The 16,571-nt window shown below is 38.2% G+C and overlaps 1 protein-coding gene across 2 annotated transcripts in view; it reads right to left on the reverse strand.

Moving 5' to 3' along the window:
• ITGA6 (integrin subunit alpha 6) overlaps positions 1–16,571 on the reverse strand; it is a 77,069-nt gene that overhangs the window by 23,986 nt on the left and 36,512 nt on the right. For both annotated transcript variants that reach the window (XM_081242409.1, XM_081242408.1), the window contains exons 2-11: positions 15,322–15,446; positions 13,826–13,905; positions 12,161–12,416; positions 10,409–10,540; positions 7,074–7,284; positions 6,173–6,366; positions 5,940–6,028; positions 5,106–5,224; positions 1,091–1,189; positions 780–841 (exon numbers count right to left, since the gene is read on the reverse strand). In XM_081242409.1, coding sequence (XP_081098535.1) covers positions 780–841; positions 1,091–1,189; positions 5,106–5,224; positions 5,940–6,028; positions 6,173–6,366; positions 7,074–7,284; positions 10,409–10,540; positions 12,161–12,416; positions 13,826–13,905; positions 15,322–15,446 — 1,367 coding nt within the window. The remainder of the gene's footprint in view (positions 1–779; positions 842–1,090; positions 1,190–5,105; positions 5,225–5,939; positions 6,029–6,172; positions 6,367–7,073; positions 7,285–10,408; positions 10,541–12,160; positions 12,417–13,825; positions 13,906–15,321; positions 15,447–16,571) is intronic.

The raw sequence follows: 16,571 nt of genomic DNA on the forward strand, positions 1-16,571 counted from the left end.
TCCCGTTGCGGAGCACAGGCTCCGGACGCGCAGGCTCAGCGGCCATGGCTCACGGGCCCAGCCGCTCTGTGGCATGTGGGATCTTCCCGGACCGGGGCGCAAACCTGTGTCCCCTGCGTCGGCAGGCAGACTCTCAACCACTGCGCCACCAGGGAAGCCCAGCATTTTTTTTTTAACTGATAGGAAAATAAAAATTCAAACGTTAAGGGACTTGCTCTGTGTTGCAGGGTCAGTCAGCGTCGGTGCTGGAACCAGAAGCAGAGCCCAAGTCTCTGAGTTCTCAAGGCCAGCCTTCAGGTCCCCCCAGGGCCCACCCTCGGGGACACAGCTTGGGTGTTCTGGGTCACGGAGGCCTCTGGGAGGGGACCGGGCAGCAAAGAGACTATAAACTGGCAATTATTAGAGCAGGACGCGGGCTCCTGCGGTCACTCTTCTACAGCTACCACCCCCGCCACCTCACAAGTACAAAACCAATTTTCCACACTGCTTTTCAAAGACAGAAATGGAGGAAACGGTTGTGCAAGCAAATGAGTACTTTTCCAAGGCATTCATTCTGTCCTACACCATCTGCTCTGGAAACTTCAAATGGGGACCAAATGCAGTTTTCCCCTTGGGCTTCACCCTCCTGATTAAAGAGGAGACAACAGATAGACTTATTTCTTTAAACCAGAATTTATGGATCCATTCTGGCCAGTACAGTTTTTTATTCTTCTATTATTTATGCAACTTTCAACCTGGCAGACAGAAAAGATATAATTTTAAAAGTACCGGGTACTTACTTATTGAAGGATTGTAACCAGTGGGTTTGGCAGTATATTCAAAACAGGCCTTAACCTTCAGGCTGTATAAAATCAAACACATATTTCTTAAGAGATGCGTTATTGCCCTAGAAAAAAATCCCAACACATTCCCCAACCCTGAAATCCCCCCAGTGACGACTGATGAGTAAAATGTTATATAGTCACTTGACAGATTCCTCTTCCCTTTGCCCATTTCTCTTAATGTTCCCTGTGGCTCCTCAGGGTCACAGGGCCATCATGAAGCAGAGACGTGACACTGGGGGAAGAGTGGACACAGCGCAGACGCTCACCATATCCCGCTAGGCGCCCCGCAGGGCATTTTCTGATGGAGATCAATTCTGTTAGGTGTAACTGTGACGGTTTGCTGAATATTAATCACAGGTCGGGATCTGAAGACAAAGGAGTGAAAAAACAAGCTCAGCCTTTTGCTACTTGGAGGTAAGATGAACTCACATACTAGATAGGCACCCTCAGATGTGGCATCTTAAAAACCACAGGAAAAAAAATGTTCCCCAATGTGATTTCTGCTCCCACACTGCTAAAGAAAACAACTTTTAACAGAGATCATTTAAAACCTGTTTACACGATATTTATAAAAATGTTTAAATATGATTTATTTAAAGTTATAGACTGTTTTAACAGTTTTAATATTAGAGTTTTTTAAACTGAAAGAATAATATGGGCAACATGTAAAAGTTCCAGAGTTTTCAGGCAAATATGTCTCGTCCCCACCTAAACCCCTAAGGAGACTTGCATGTCCTTCCAGACATATCAGTCTGTTTCAGTTAAAAATATTATCTAAAATTAAATATAAGAACATGCATCTATTTTTTAAGTGGGAGCTTTTCATGCTTATCGCTCTGCATGCTACTTCTTCTCATGCACTAACATTTCAGAGGTCTTCTCATATCTATACACACAAACCAGCTGGTGGTGTTGCATGTGTCAACATAACATCATTTATTTAACCAGTCCTTAATCAGTAGACATTGATAATTTTTTTAAGGCTTTCTGCTCTGACAAACATCCTTGCATATACATCCATGCACATGTATGTGTCCTAAATACATACATTGTTAAATACATTGTTAAAAAAAAAACCAAGAACCCTGTATCTGTGAAGCACAATAAAGCAAAGTACGATAAAACGAAGTACGCCTGTAGATATGTTCTTAAAGTTTTGAGAGCATATTTAAAAGGCAAAAATTCACAAATATTTTAAAACCAGTTGCTACAGATGCTAGAGTGTTTTACGTACAATAGTATTAAGGCTTTAGTGCGGCATAAATTTCAAAAGGAAATATTTTAACACATACTTCTGCCTAAATCCTATTTTTATTTCTGTTTTTAAACACACAACATACACACACAATTTTGAGTGCACATTATATATGAATCATAAAAAATGTTTTAACACATAAGGCAAATCTTATGGCTCAGCTGTCTCATGTTTAATTAGCATTTATTTATTAAGTACCCTGAAGTACTAGTATAATTTAGTGGGGAGAAATGCCCAGGGACTGAAGTTGGGAAGATTTAGGTACCACGCCCTGTTCTCACAGGATCCAGCCTTAAAAGTTCAAGCAAGTCCTGGGCCTTCATTTTCCTTGTTTGTAAAATAAGGGAGTTATCTTATTTCTTATTATCTTATTATCAAAGGCTTTTGAAATTTACTTTCATACTATCTACGAGGAATGAAGGAACACATTTACAGGGTTCATAGTCAACCTACTTATGAGGACAGGAAAGTAAGGATATTAAAATATCAATTACGTACAGAGGCAAATATTTAATTGGCTAAAGTCAGGTTATCTGCTGGGAAAGATGTCGTAACCAAATTTTGTTACAGGAATTCAAGTCTTCTTGACACCTGCGGTCTATACCTCAAACTAGAACTAGAAGTTCAAATTGCTTTTTGATGGAAACTTGCTAAAATACTTGAATGTTATGCTATACTCTTCCACCTTTTAAAAATGTTGACTATTTTAAGGTTAATACCTAACACTTATATGTATAGAGAGAAACAGGCATATAAAGGTAGTAACACACATTCATTCAGTTAACTAAATTTTTTTTTTTTTTTACTTTTTCCTTTGGCCTAATATTCCAGATACATTTTTCTCCACTTATTTTCACATCTCCTACTTTTGTCATCTGTAACATCTCTTGTGGTTCTTAGTTTTCATATAAAATGGCTTTCATAGATCTTGCCATTTAACTAGAAAACTATTTTTCTACAGTATTCTATACTACAGTATATAAACATACAGCATATTCTAGTTTTTTAAAATAGTGTTCTCTTCAGAAGTGTCCTGGTGTCGTTTTCTTACCCCCAGGGGTCTTGCTTAGGATTCTATTTAGACACAGAGGCCACATCTACACTTGCATCCTTCTGGAAGAACAAAGGGCAATATGGCACCAAGTGTACATATGGCACAGATTTTTTTCTTTTAGGGTTTCATTGTACATCACTGCCCATTTTTTTAAAGACATTCTTTAGATAAAAATGACTATAAAGCCAAATAGTTAAGAAAAAAACAAACCCAAATGGTTCACTCTCACCAATGAGCAAAGAAATGCAAATTCAATCAAAAGATGAGATCACATATCACACTGGCAAAAATTAAATAGATTCACCCTGTTCAATGTTGGTATGGGTGTGAGAAAATGGGCCCTCTAGTAGGTTGTTATTGTGAGCATAAATTGCTACAACTTTTCTGTGGGTATATGTATTAATACAAAAAGTGCTAACCTTATCCCAGCAATTTTATTTCTAGGAATTTTTCTTTAAAAAAATCCATTACACAGAGATACATACAATATACTATATAGCACACTGTTTATAATAGCTAAAAGTCAAAGACTGTCTAAAACTTCCATCAACTGAGGATTCATTAAATGCATATTATGGAATAATATTAAGTTGTTAGAAAGAGTAAGATTGATGTATCTGCATTAACTGAAGAGATTAATTTTTAAAAACCAGAAGAGAAAACAGCAGTTATAGTATGGCCTTTTGATGATACCCTAGAACTGGAGAGAGACTCAAAACTATTAAAAGCTGTTTCGTGGAAGAAGAGAATATTGGGGAACTTGCACTTAACTGAAATTCTGTATTAACCTTTTTTTTTTTTTTTAAAGAATGTGCTACTTTTTAAATAATAAAAAAAAATTTTTTTAACAGTTTTTCCGGGCTTCCCTGGTGGCGCAGTGGTTGAGAGTCCACCTGCCGATGCAGGGGACGCGGGTTCGTGCCCCAGTCCGGGAGGATCCCATATGCCGCGGAGCAGCTGGGCTCTTGAGCCATGGCCACTGAGCTTGCGCGTCTGGAGCCTGTGCTTCGCAACGGGAGAGGCCACAACAGTGAGAGGCCCGCGTACCACAAAAAAAAAAAAAAAAAAACAAAACAATTTTTCCTGGTGATTTCCAGCAGTGATGGAATTGCTGGGATAAGGGGACTCAGACACAGCTGATGGGCACACTGTTGCAGCCTTTCTGAAGGTCATTTCACTTGTGAACCTGAATCACATGTCCTAAAACACACATGGCCCTTCAACTTAGCAACTCACTTTTAGGAATTTATCGTAAGGAAATAATCCAGGACACAAAGAAAATTAAGGACGCTTACCACAGCTTTGTGTATCATAATAGAAGCAAACAACCAAACCTGGAAAGCAACATAAATGTGTCCAATGACAGTATGGCAGTAGTTAAGTAAACTATGATCCGGCCATGGGATATCTCAGACAACCATTAACTTCATTTCAGAAAAGTATTCAATGACAGGGAGATAGCCCACTATGCATTATAAACTCACTCATGGAAAAAGGCCACTGTACGTTACAAACCAACAAAAGCAGGTTACAATATGTACATTATGATCTCAATTTTGTTAAACATATGTGTATATTCACAGAAAATTAAAAACTAGAAGGATATAAACCAAAATTTTGGAGTTTCATAATGGATGGTGAAATATAAGACATTTATTTCCTTCTTTATATTCTTTATACTATCAAATTTTGTTTCAGTTTTTATGGAAATAAAGGTTTTTGAAATATATTCAAAAGTAAACATTTTCCACCAATTCTGACCTTTTTAAAAAAATTAGTTCAAAATTACAGCAAGACTTTACAAAATAGGTTTTTATTACATCATTACACTACTCTGAAGAGAAAAAGAATATTCAAAATTCATACAAGCCTTTGCCTTTGAAGTACAGTTGTTAACAAATTTCAATTCAAAGGTAAAAAAATTCTAGTGTAAGCAGATTACCAAACATGCTTTAAGTCAGAGATTACACACCTGAAAATAGTTACTGAATCTGAGAGGGAACCAACAGCAACATCGGGGTAGGAATTTCTATCAAGGTCCATGTTTCCGGCAATTGAATATCCAAAAAAAGGTGATTTACCCTCGAGAATCTGAAAGGAACAGGGCATCAGAATGGACACTGGGCCACCAAAATGAGCCTCTTATCCATGCTTTGAAAAAGGCACATAAGTCTCTTTTGAACTGAAGATTAAAAGTTTACTTATAAATTACATTAAGTCAAAACTAAATCATAAATAAGTATACATATGATCCAACACTTCATACATTTTATTTCATAAAAGTTATCTGATTTATGTTGTACCTCAAAAGACAAAAGAGACGATTTTTGATGAGCTTGTGTACTATATTAAGTGGATCAGTGTATTTCAAACCAAATCTCTCTACCTGCTCTCCAAATGTCTTGTTTTTCTCGAAAGCAATTTTTAGTTTTTGGTATCTGAATTCTATTCAATTACAATCATCTCTTATGTTTGTCCAGTTTCATCTCTATTTAGTATGCTACTAAAAGGAATATATCACATTTCCATCTATTTATGCTGTCAGGGTAGAATAGTCTTTTCCTTTGGCTTACTTTGATTCCTAATTCACCAAAGAAATTTTACAATTTAAAACAACCAGGTCATTGCATATATATCTATTTACAAGCTATCTTCTAATAATACATTTTTTATAAAAACAAAATTCATACTATTGTAGACTTGTAAATAAAACATGATTAGTGTGAAAATTCACATAAACCTAAACATTCTATTAGAAAGCAAACTGTTGAGACCTTTATTGTAGAAATCCAGGTTATCTGGTTACCTGTGTTGGTTTGGTATTTATTCCGTTTGCAGATCCGTGATAGATAAAAACCTTCCCCTTACCATCGTAGGGTGCTCCAACTGCAATATCTGTTGACAATGCCACAGTTTAACAAACATTAAATTTTAAAAGCATTCCAATACAATGTTTTAAAATAAGATGCCATGAGCACTCACTATTTTAGACAATCAAATAATCTATAAATCATGACCAATTCACAATCCATTGTCTACCTGGGTAGCCATCTTGATTAATATCACCAATATTTTTGACCGCAATGCCAAACATAGAATCTTTGGTTCCATTAAGACGAATTGGCTTGACATTATTCCATCTGCCTCGCTGGTTAATGTAGACATACGCTGCACCTCCAACTTCTCCACTTCTGTCAAAATACTGTGGGGCTCCAATAACTATATCTTGCCACCTGAAAACATAAGGAGGGGAAGAACTGTGAACCATTGGCTAAAATACCAGCGAGCTTAGGGAGAATCCCACATGCCCAGGTATTAAGGACACTAAGAGATATGATAAAAGGACCTCAAATCTGGAATTTATATATCATCAATTAAAGTATTTTTAAAAAACCAAGGTAGCCTCTAATAAACACCCAAAGAAAAATATCAAGGGTAAGAACTTGAAGCCAGTTCCCAAGTTACATCTATAGTGCGCAGACTCCCAGTAAAGATTCCACTCCCCTCCACCTTCAACTCTCTACGAGACCCAAACTGGCACCACCAGCCACAGGGGCCTTTGTATTGACTTTGTCACCAATCCCTACTTTCAACAGGACATTCTGGATGCTCCAACAGCCCCTCAAGAAACCACAGAACAGAACCTCATAGGTGTCTTTTTTTTTTTTTTTTTTTTTGAGTTAAAGTTTAATTCTCATGGACCCATGATCCCAGCACATAGTAAAACTGAAAACTGAAAATGTAATCCTACCCACTGGGGAGGGTAATGGACGCCTACTGCCAAAATATAAGTGATGAAGAGTGATGGAATGGTAAACATCTGGCAGCAGAAATATTTTTTCCATCAACTAACCTGAAAGGATATTTCTTCTCAAGATCTACAGAAGCCAGAGCGGCAATGAATTCTTTGCAAATATAAAATAACCTAAGAGGCTCTTACCCGTCTTTGTTAAGGTCCACCACTGCCACGTCATAGCCAAATGAAGAAGCCAGCCCTTCCCCATCAAATATGTGCTCAGGGAGAAGGTGCGTAGTATTCTCCTTTATTTTAAGCAAAACCACAGCTCCACTGTGATTGGCTCTAGGAGCACCAGATACAAAAGTGATCTCATCTTTGGAAACAATACCCTTCCCTGAGTCCAAAGAAAACCCTAGAAAAACAAAACAGTACATATCAACTCTGTTTTTCAGGAGGTATATAACACTGGTTACTCCCACCACTCTCCTTCTGACCCTCCCCCCCACCAGCTATTACATCTACGATAAGAGTCACAGAGCCAAGAGATTTGACACAAGTACAAAGTAGTAGGCTACTGCATTGCTTTCTATGGGAATGTATTAAGACTTTTAAAGAAAAGCACCTATGCTATTTGGCATCTGTGTAACTTGAATCATGAAGCAGTCATGCATCTTAAGAATCAGTTCGAACCCCATTTTAATACTGAAACTGCTGTAAAAGGAGATCAAGCTAGATACTAAATTATCATGGGAAAGTTACATACTATATACTGAGATACAACCTGACATAGTGTAATTGAGTGCATGTTATAGGGTTTTGCTATAATGTAGTAGTTAGTAACTTCTGTATTCAATCTCCTTGGTCGTCAGGCAAGAATAAGAATGCCAACAACATTAATATACCACAGACAGCGTTTCACTATTTGGGGTCAACTCAGTTCTCAGACACGAACATGCAAACAAAACCATGACTGATGAGCTGGAGTGTTTGAGAACCTAGTATAAACAATAGAGGTGAGCAAGTTGTCATCTGTATCAATTACATACTTGTTCACAGGGCAGAAAAATGGTAGAACACCCCACCATAAAGCATCAGGTAGGATGTCAGATTACCAATATTGAGGTTAAATGGCAAGCAAACACAAACGCCCATATCAAAATCATTCAAATTAAGCCAATCTTCCTATGTAAAGGCGAGGCGGATGCAGAATACTATAAGCTCACCCTTTTTATTGGGTTTTATTTACAAAAAGCTTCACCACTACTGCTGCAGTTCTCAAATTGTGAAGTGAGTCAAAAAATAGGATGAGCTACAAGTTTAGAAGAGGGCGATACAATTGAATCCAGCTCTGGAAGCCATCTGTCTGCAGCGCCTCAACCACGGCATGCTTTTTATGTGTGCTTCACTTGAAATGAAATAGAAAATAAAAAGATTTATGCTCTGTATGGATCAAAAAAAAATTCTTAAATGACCATGACCAAGACAATTTATTTGTCATCTCAGAGGTCACAAACCTAGGTAGCTATTCATCATCACATCAGGGGATGTGTCGGGCTGCTCCCGGGGAGGCTGTGTTTTATAAACAAACTGATCGGGATCTGTATAGGAAATGCTGGTCAAAAACAGCAGGCCTGTACACATGCACGGGATGGAAGAGATTGAAGAAAAAGCAATTATACTCGGTAAGAGGCACGCCAGCTACTGCCGTGCTCGCTGGATGATGAGGCCACCACTGCATCTGGCAAGCCACCCTCTTTGCCAGCTTCCAAACCTCATGCAGATCATTTTATTCCTAAAACCTACTGATTTTTTTTGAAATGACAGATGCACAGACAGCATGGACAACCAAAATGTAACAGTACAAACTTGACACTTTTTCCCCCCAGGCAACCATTTTTGAGGAAATCCATTCCAAAAGTGGCAAATGCGTTCAATAAAAAATGTTTAATATTTTCAAATGTTCCAATAGAAACTAAATTTATAAAATCCATGGGCATCTATCTTACAGACCAAAGTGTTGGTTTCTTGACCAAAGCCTTTAAATTGAAATATCATAAACTAATTCCTAAATAACCCATTTGAAGAGAGGTTGTCTGTTAAAATTTATTCAAATAAAATATTGGTTTGTTGATAATATTTACCTTGGAAAGGATTTTACCCTGAAAAAGCCTATTTAATAATTGAGACTGCAAACCACTCGGCCTTGTGTTCCCTTCCTGTCCTGCAAAGCCACTAACAACATTCACACACCCAGCTGCTTCCCACCCTGCCCCAGTGATTTTCATAAGAATTTCTTCCCTTGGCTAGGGGATTATTAATTGTGTAACCTTAGACTAGGAAATTAATGTCCCTAAGGCACAAGTTTTTTTTTCCCCATCAGCAACAGAGAGACAATAATACTTATTTTATATTGTTGGGAAGATCAAATAAGACCTATAAAGTAGTAAGTATAGTGTGTGATTTATAGCACATGGTAGGTGCTTAACAAGTGATAAGTATAACTTTTCTCCCTTCTATGCCTTCACACCAAGTTTTTAATTTGGGGGTGGGGAAGTTTCTGAAGGGTTTTTTTTTTAATTAACAGTATTGTTCATACATATCTATGTAATTACAAAAATTTTTGAAGAATAGATTTACTAATACCTTGTTTAGAATTATTTTTAGATCTACACCTATTTTTTTCTTTTTTTTTTAACCTTCCATTGTTCTAGTAATATCTCTAGCATATGGGTACGTCTCTATTTTTGAAAAAGAATAGGTTACTATTTAGGTTTAGGAGATTTTTTACATTTTTTCCAAGAATTGCACAGTAATTATTCTTTATGTCAACTCATACCAAGAATTAAAGCTTTTAAAAGCCTTTGTGTAATTACCATAATGCACATGAATAATTTAGGACACCCATTAGTAATGCAAACAAGCCTTAGGAGTTAAGGAATTGGCACTTAGACACAATCCGGGTGTCCTCAACAGCTGCCTTAGCAGTCCTGCTTAGGCTCAGCTGTAAAGCCCCCGTGCCACCCGCCAGGGGGTTTGTGACAAGAGGGCCCCAATCCAGGAGCAAGGCCAACCCGTGGAGAACAGCAATCACAGAGGACGGACCTGGAGGTCTTGACCTGCCACTTAAGAGTAACTTCATAAATGCAGCTCTTAAAGAGTCTCTCTCCAAAAAGAGGCACTGAAGGGAGAGGGAAGGCATTTCAGCCTCGTGCTAACATCCATGCATGAACAGCCTGCTTCAGGTTACAGAGGCCGACACTAGCTCAGGAAACAGACCTCCACATGGGAGGACAGAAGATTTTAGGAGATAGTGGTAGGTTTCCTCCTGCTTTGAGCAAGCTCAGGTCAGACGGGAAGGATCCCAAGCATCAGTCAGGTTACCTTGGGATCACCAAGGCTTAAATTCCAGTAAATGCAGTCACAATCCCCTGGCTCCAACCTGGCCTCTTCTCAGCCTAGCAGTCCAGGGTCCTGTGACAGCGGTGTCACAAAGAGGCATCTGGAGAGGCAGGCATGCCGTCTACTCTCGTTCCTACCTAAGTAACTGTTAGCAGGAACAGGAACTAGACTTTCATCACGGTTACTCTCTCCACCAACTTCATAAGGCCCATCTTCAAAGATGCTCATGTCAAAAAAAGTGTTATTCTTTTGCTCTACGCGAACAATCCCTAAAAGAATGAAATGGTTAAAAAAAAATGAAGATGAAACAAAATAAAATAGATGGTTCCTAGTAAACATTCCTCGTGTTATCATTAAGCACAGAAAGAAACGTCTGGAGGAAGAAAAGGAGAAGAAAGATGACTTTTGAGGTTATTAAAGTTAAAAATCATGTTCGTGTAGATTTTTACATCAAACAAATTTGTTCTAGTAATAAAAAAAGATGCCCATGCATTTTCATGAATTATCTTTATAATGCCATGACACTGGATGGAAAAGTGGAATGTTTACTTAGTTAACTAAACCTACAAAAAACTTTTAACTTATATGAACCTGATATATTTTACATTTTCTATAATCCTAAATCAATTTATCTTTTTACTATACTGTGAAAGTAAGATTAGTAGTTTGATCTTTTCTTCCAATCACTTTAACCAAAGATTTAAAAGCTTTAAAAAAGTTTCACAGCTAATAATTGAAAAGAGAAGATCTCACATAGTCCACTATAATTGGTAACATTTTAAGTCAGAATTTATAAAGCAGATAAAACATGTTTCCCATAAATTAAACCATACATAATTGATGGGTGTTTTTATTGTTTTGTTTTACTATGTATGGCCTCTATTCTTGCTAAAATAAAACAATTTCTAAATTCATGTGTTATTTCGATTAGGTCAAGATAACCTGACAAATGCTGTTACGTGAAAGTTTCGGTTGGGGCCGGGGAGGCCAAAGGAAATTCCTCCCAAAGGTTGCTATCGAGCAAGGTGCTCTCAAGGATCATTTCTAATAGGAAATTTCTGAATGGAAAACGGGAAAATTTTCCTAAGTTTTTCCTGACTAGTGAAAATGTTATAACACAGGATTTATTTTAATAAATTTCTCAAAAAAAAAAGTCTTATTCCCAGATCAGATGCATTTCTCTTCACTACGGATTACAGTAAGGTTAATTGTCCTTTATAACACAGTGGTTTTTCTACACCTGCTTAATTTCTTCAGAGAAGTTGAACTTTTACTACAGGATCACTGACCATGTTCATCCAGGCAAAAAATGCAGGCCATTCTTCTCCCTCCCTCCCTCCCTCCCGGTGTCTCCTTTTACCTATATCACGAAATTATTTAAACAATACCATTAAACAATCTTTCCAGAAGTTATCCAAAATCATCTCAAAATTCCCTAATTTGACATCTACGCTTCTAACTATACTGCTTTATTAGCAAAACACACCCTTACATAATGAAAAAAATGTCTGTAATGTTATTGGTACATGACACCACTCAATTTTTTCAGTTTTCAGATCCCTGCCTTAAAATTAAAACTTTCAGCTTCATGAAACAGGCAAACACAAAACAGCAAAAACTAATGTTAATTATATTCTTACAGAAGAAAGTTAATTATATTAATGTAAACTGCTGGCAGAGAGAAAAAAATCTCTTAAAACATACATTTTGAACATTATTTGTTTTTAAAAATCAGAATTTAGATACTTTGCTATCCTACCCTACTTCTACAACATAAAAGCGCCTTATAACACATTTTGTTTTCATTTAAAATGTACTAAATCATGGTGCATATAATAGCAATTATGTAATAATTCTAATCTCTATTTCTATAAATACACACGTCATACCTTTCCAGTTGTAAGTGCCTGGGGCTCCAAACGCAATGTAACGAAAGTCTTTAGTAAAAGTAGCTGCTACACCTTGCTGGCAAGAACCAAATTTTTCATGACCTCTTAATCGGCCATCACAAAAACTCCAGTCTCCTCCATCCATATCATCTTCAATCCTGAGATTCTGACTCAGGACGTAACACCTTCCAAAAATGTCTCGGGATTCCTGATTTGTATTAACATGCTGCCTTTTTTCATATCGATGAGCACATGTCTGCAAACAGATGGAATAAAGTAGCCCATACACGTCAGCAAACCTTACGTTTTTCATTACAACTTGATGAAATTGTCAATAATCAAGAGGTTAATTCTAAGTGGGATGTTAAATGTGGCCTCCTCCTGAGATTGGATCTGAAAACCAGCAAATCTTCCTCCCCAAAGTTGCAAGAAGGAGACCATTATCTAGCACAGGGCTTCTGTCTTGCCCTCAGCCTGAGAATAAGGCTCCAAACCAAATACTGAATGCCAATCTGTAATCCACAGGCAAATTTATTTATAAATTTACTTGTCACATAAACAGTGGGAAACACCCGATTTCATCTTCTCAGTTTAATTGGTTTTTAGTGGCTATAGAAACCTTCACATCAGTATGTTTGTGAAAAATAAGTACTCATGCTCCAGAGGAGAGAAATCACGGACATATTTTCACAGGGATCAGGCTAACACTGCTAAAACAAAGACATTTTCCTTTTACCTATACTATTTCCTTATAATCAATACTAACTAACTTATCCTCTAAACTCTGAGATTAAATTTATTTTAAAAGGCAGAGACAATTACACTGCTGGGAGAGATGAAATAATCTCTAATTTTACAGGGTATTCATGGCCACCCTCCATATAACAGGCTGAAAACACTTTACAGTGTCCAAGTCAATTTCCCATAATGCATCCCCTTAGATATAAAAATTCAGTGTTTGGTAAAATTCTCACTTTTCTCAAAATTCTACATAAATTTGTTACAGCAACCAGATTTTGAAAGAGACAGAAAGATCATCATAATCCAGCCTGGCACCTCCAAGGCCACCTTCGCACAATCCATCTAACAAACCCTTTTTTCTTCGTTACCACTTCTATTTGAAGAAGCTCAGAATATATAATAAAAGAGTTTAAAATTATCTGATCCTTACTTTCCATGACCATTCCCATATTTTTTTTATAACTCATCTATAATAGCTACATAGTTCCTGAGACAAAAAGCATGCCTAGTTTTTTTTGTTTGTTTGTTTTTAACATCTTTATTGGAGTATAATTGCTTTGCAATGTTGTGTTAGTTTCTGCTGTATAACAAAGTGAAGCATCTCTAGTTTTGCTTTGCTTCTTGTTTTAAGACCATCTAGAGTTTTAGGGACATTGGTAAAGGTTTTTAAATAAGTTTTTTGAATCTGAAAGTTCTAAAGAAAAGCAGATTGTAGAGCTGTTTCAAAATAGATCAGAAATCACAGGAAAAATAATGCTTTCATTTCTTCTTGACATCAATTCCTGATTTAAAGCAGTCACTTTTCTAGAATGTATACTCTATGCAAGCAGAAGCTCTCCCTGTTTTGTTCAATTCTGTAAGCCCAGCAGTGGCACACAACAGGCACTCAGACATTGTAGAATGGACACACTTCTCCACACTTACCACAACTTTGCCCCCTGGACCTTGGCTCTGGACGGTGACCCCCATCCACTGATCTTCCTTGCTTTCCGATGAAGGGTCAGCTGTGGAGAAAGCAGCACAGGTTACACACACACAGTTAGGACTTCAAAGCCATTGCAACAGGAAATGAACCAATAAATGAACAAAAATATAAGAAACAGCTTCTAAATTGCCTTGACTCCAAGTCTAAACACTTAGTAAATTTAGTTACTCAATCCAGAAAAATTACTTCTCATCTTAAGAAAACGGGTGAGTGATTATTGGTATGAATGATTCATAAAATTCTTTATATAAAATACATACCTTTACCTGGTAGCCCTTCACTTTCTCTGACATCCAGGGTCCCGAGTACAGAAACTACCATCCAAACTAACAAAAAGTGGGTACTTCTCTACATACTCCCAAATTTGTTACATAATAGCATGAACTCTTCTTTACTGCAGATGGGAAGACAAGGCCTCAGACTCACTTTATATCTTCCTATCAATGCAGAAAAGGAAAGTGATATATTTATTTTTATCTCCTTCCTCCAAAAAGGAGAGAGGGAAACCATAAATCTCACCATGTGCTCATTTCAGTATCAATCTGAGCCTACTGTTTGATCCTACATCCAAATTTTTGCCTTCCCCAATGAGAAGGCAGGCATGATTTCCAATCTTGAATCATTACAAAACTATGAAACCTAACAACTTTAGGTAGACAGAAGGAAAAAAATGCCAAAATGTTAAGTAAAGAGCAATTATGCCTACATTATCAGTGGGTCTGGGTTTTTTCCTTACAGTTCAAAGTCATTTACAAGTTTCCCACAATTAACATGTATTATTTTCTAATCAGTAAAAAAAAAAAAAAAAAAAAAAAAAAACAAGTACTGTTGCTAAAAAGATGAAAAAGCAAGAGAAGCACATAAACATGAATCTGCAAATCTGCTTAGACCAAGAATGTCAAACTAGGTTTGGTTGCAGCTTCTCGGGACACTAATTGCTCTGCCTACCACACAGAGTCTGTGCAAAACAGGCCTCTAACTGAGATAGTAGGGCAAAATGTATCCATGTTGGCCACAGCTTTCATTTTAGAGAGATACGATGTGTAAACAGTCTTTCTCCCAAATATTTTAACAGCAAATGAGAACTTTTGGCCGCTGAGTACAAAATACACACTCAATTTTCTTCGCGGCTGTGAATACAGTTTCTCTCCCTCCCGTAGAACCTCAACACATCACTAGGTGGCGACATCGATACACCATATCAGTTTAGAAAGCAGAGTTGGCGGGGGCGGGCAGGAACTACGCTGCAGCCCAGTGACTTAAAACGTCAATGTGCTCAGGGCAAGCAAGAAACAGACGAGGCTGATGCAATTAACAGAGGCTCTCTCTCCAAGAATAAATGCTTGTCCCCCCCCTTTCCTTCCGCCTGGAAAGGGCAAGTGGGATACAAGGCAAGTTGGTCAAGGGAACCCTGAGCGAGTGCAGAAGAACTCACCGTCGTTATCAAATTCAATCCGTGGGCACGGCCCCCGGGAGGTGATGTCGCAGCTGTACAAGCCTCCTGTTCTGCTGGCCTTCTGCAGCGGAAGGGCCACTGCCCGTGGGGCCCCCACGAGCAACCTGTTGATGAAGCAGAGAATTTGCAGATTTGAGTTGAATACGCATTTAACGTTTCTATCAGTCAGAACCAGGAGATATTGGGGTTATTCTTTATCAAGGAGTCCCCTAATTCTCTGCCAGTTTAGGTGGTGAGGGAGAACAAAAGCAGAGCCCTGTGACACAGACACACACACACACACACACAAAACGATGCAAGTCAAGCACAAGAAGAAGGGTTGTTGAAACAAGGTGAAGGATACGCGCGTCTCTCATCGTATCAGCAGCTCTCCTGCGGAGCGCGATTCTGGTGTTTCAGAAGCCACGCTTTGCACAGAGCTTGCCCCCTGCACCTAAGCCAAGGACGTTATAAGGAACCTAGACACAACAAACACTCCCACACTGGAGAAGAAAAATGGTCACATAACTCAACAAGCGATGATACGTCCATTTCCAACATTGTGCCTTCCTAGGGGTGGTTTTCAAAGGTAATTTTGAATGTCCCCCAGATTTCCAGTTTTTACAGTTATTAATTAAACCGGGAGGCCATTAGACTGAGGTGGCTCTAACGCTGCAGCAGCCTACGGAAGCGAACCAAAATCTCAGCCTGTAAACGCCTCAAGGTTGCAAAACCAAACCCTAAGGGCAACCAATCACAAACTGTGTCCATCCCATCAAATCATTTCCTTGCTTTGCTTCCTTACTTTCTCTGTGTCTTTCCCTGCTCCTGTTGGTGGAGCACCGCTAACCACTTCCGCTTGACGCTGCCAGGTTCGCACTGATTTCTGCTCAAACTCGTCGAGTTTTTAATATGCCTCAGTTTACCTTTTAACAACACAGATTTGGAACCAAACCTTTGCCCAAGACACAACTCAACTGAATTACTCTTTTGCAGCCTCTTTCTGCATCAGTTCTTACTTCCTGGCATTTTGGTCATCTCGACAAGCTCCTCCTTTATCGTCCAATTAATCCCCACCAAGGATTCAGGGATACCACTTATGTACTAGGCATCCTAATATTCCCTCTCCCCTCCCACCTCAGGGTTCTTGCTATCTCCAGTAAGAGGGGCTCCTAAGCCAAACCCACAAGCCTTAAAATCTGTTTCCCAGCCAGAGGGATCTTTAGAGACCCACTACCTTTCTGCTGTGT

This window comes from Mesoplodon bidens, assembly GCF_964165515.1.
Source record: "Mesoplodon bidens genome assembly, chromosome: 8".
Classification (NCBI taxonomy): domain Eukaryota; kingdom Metazoa; phylum Chordata; class Mammalia; order Artiodactyla; family Ziphiidae; genus Mesoplodon; species Mesoplodon bidens.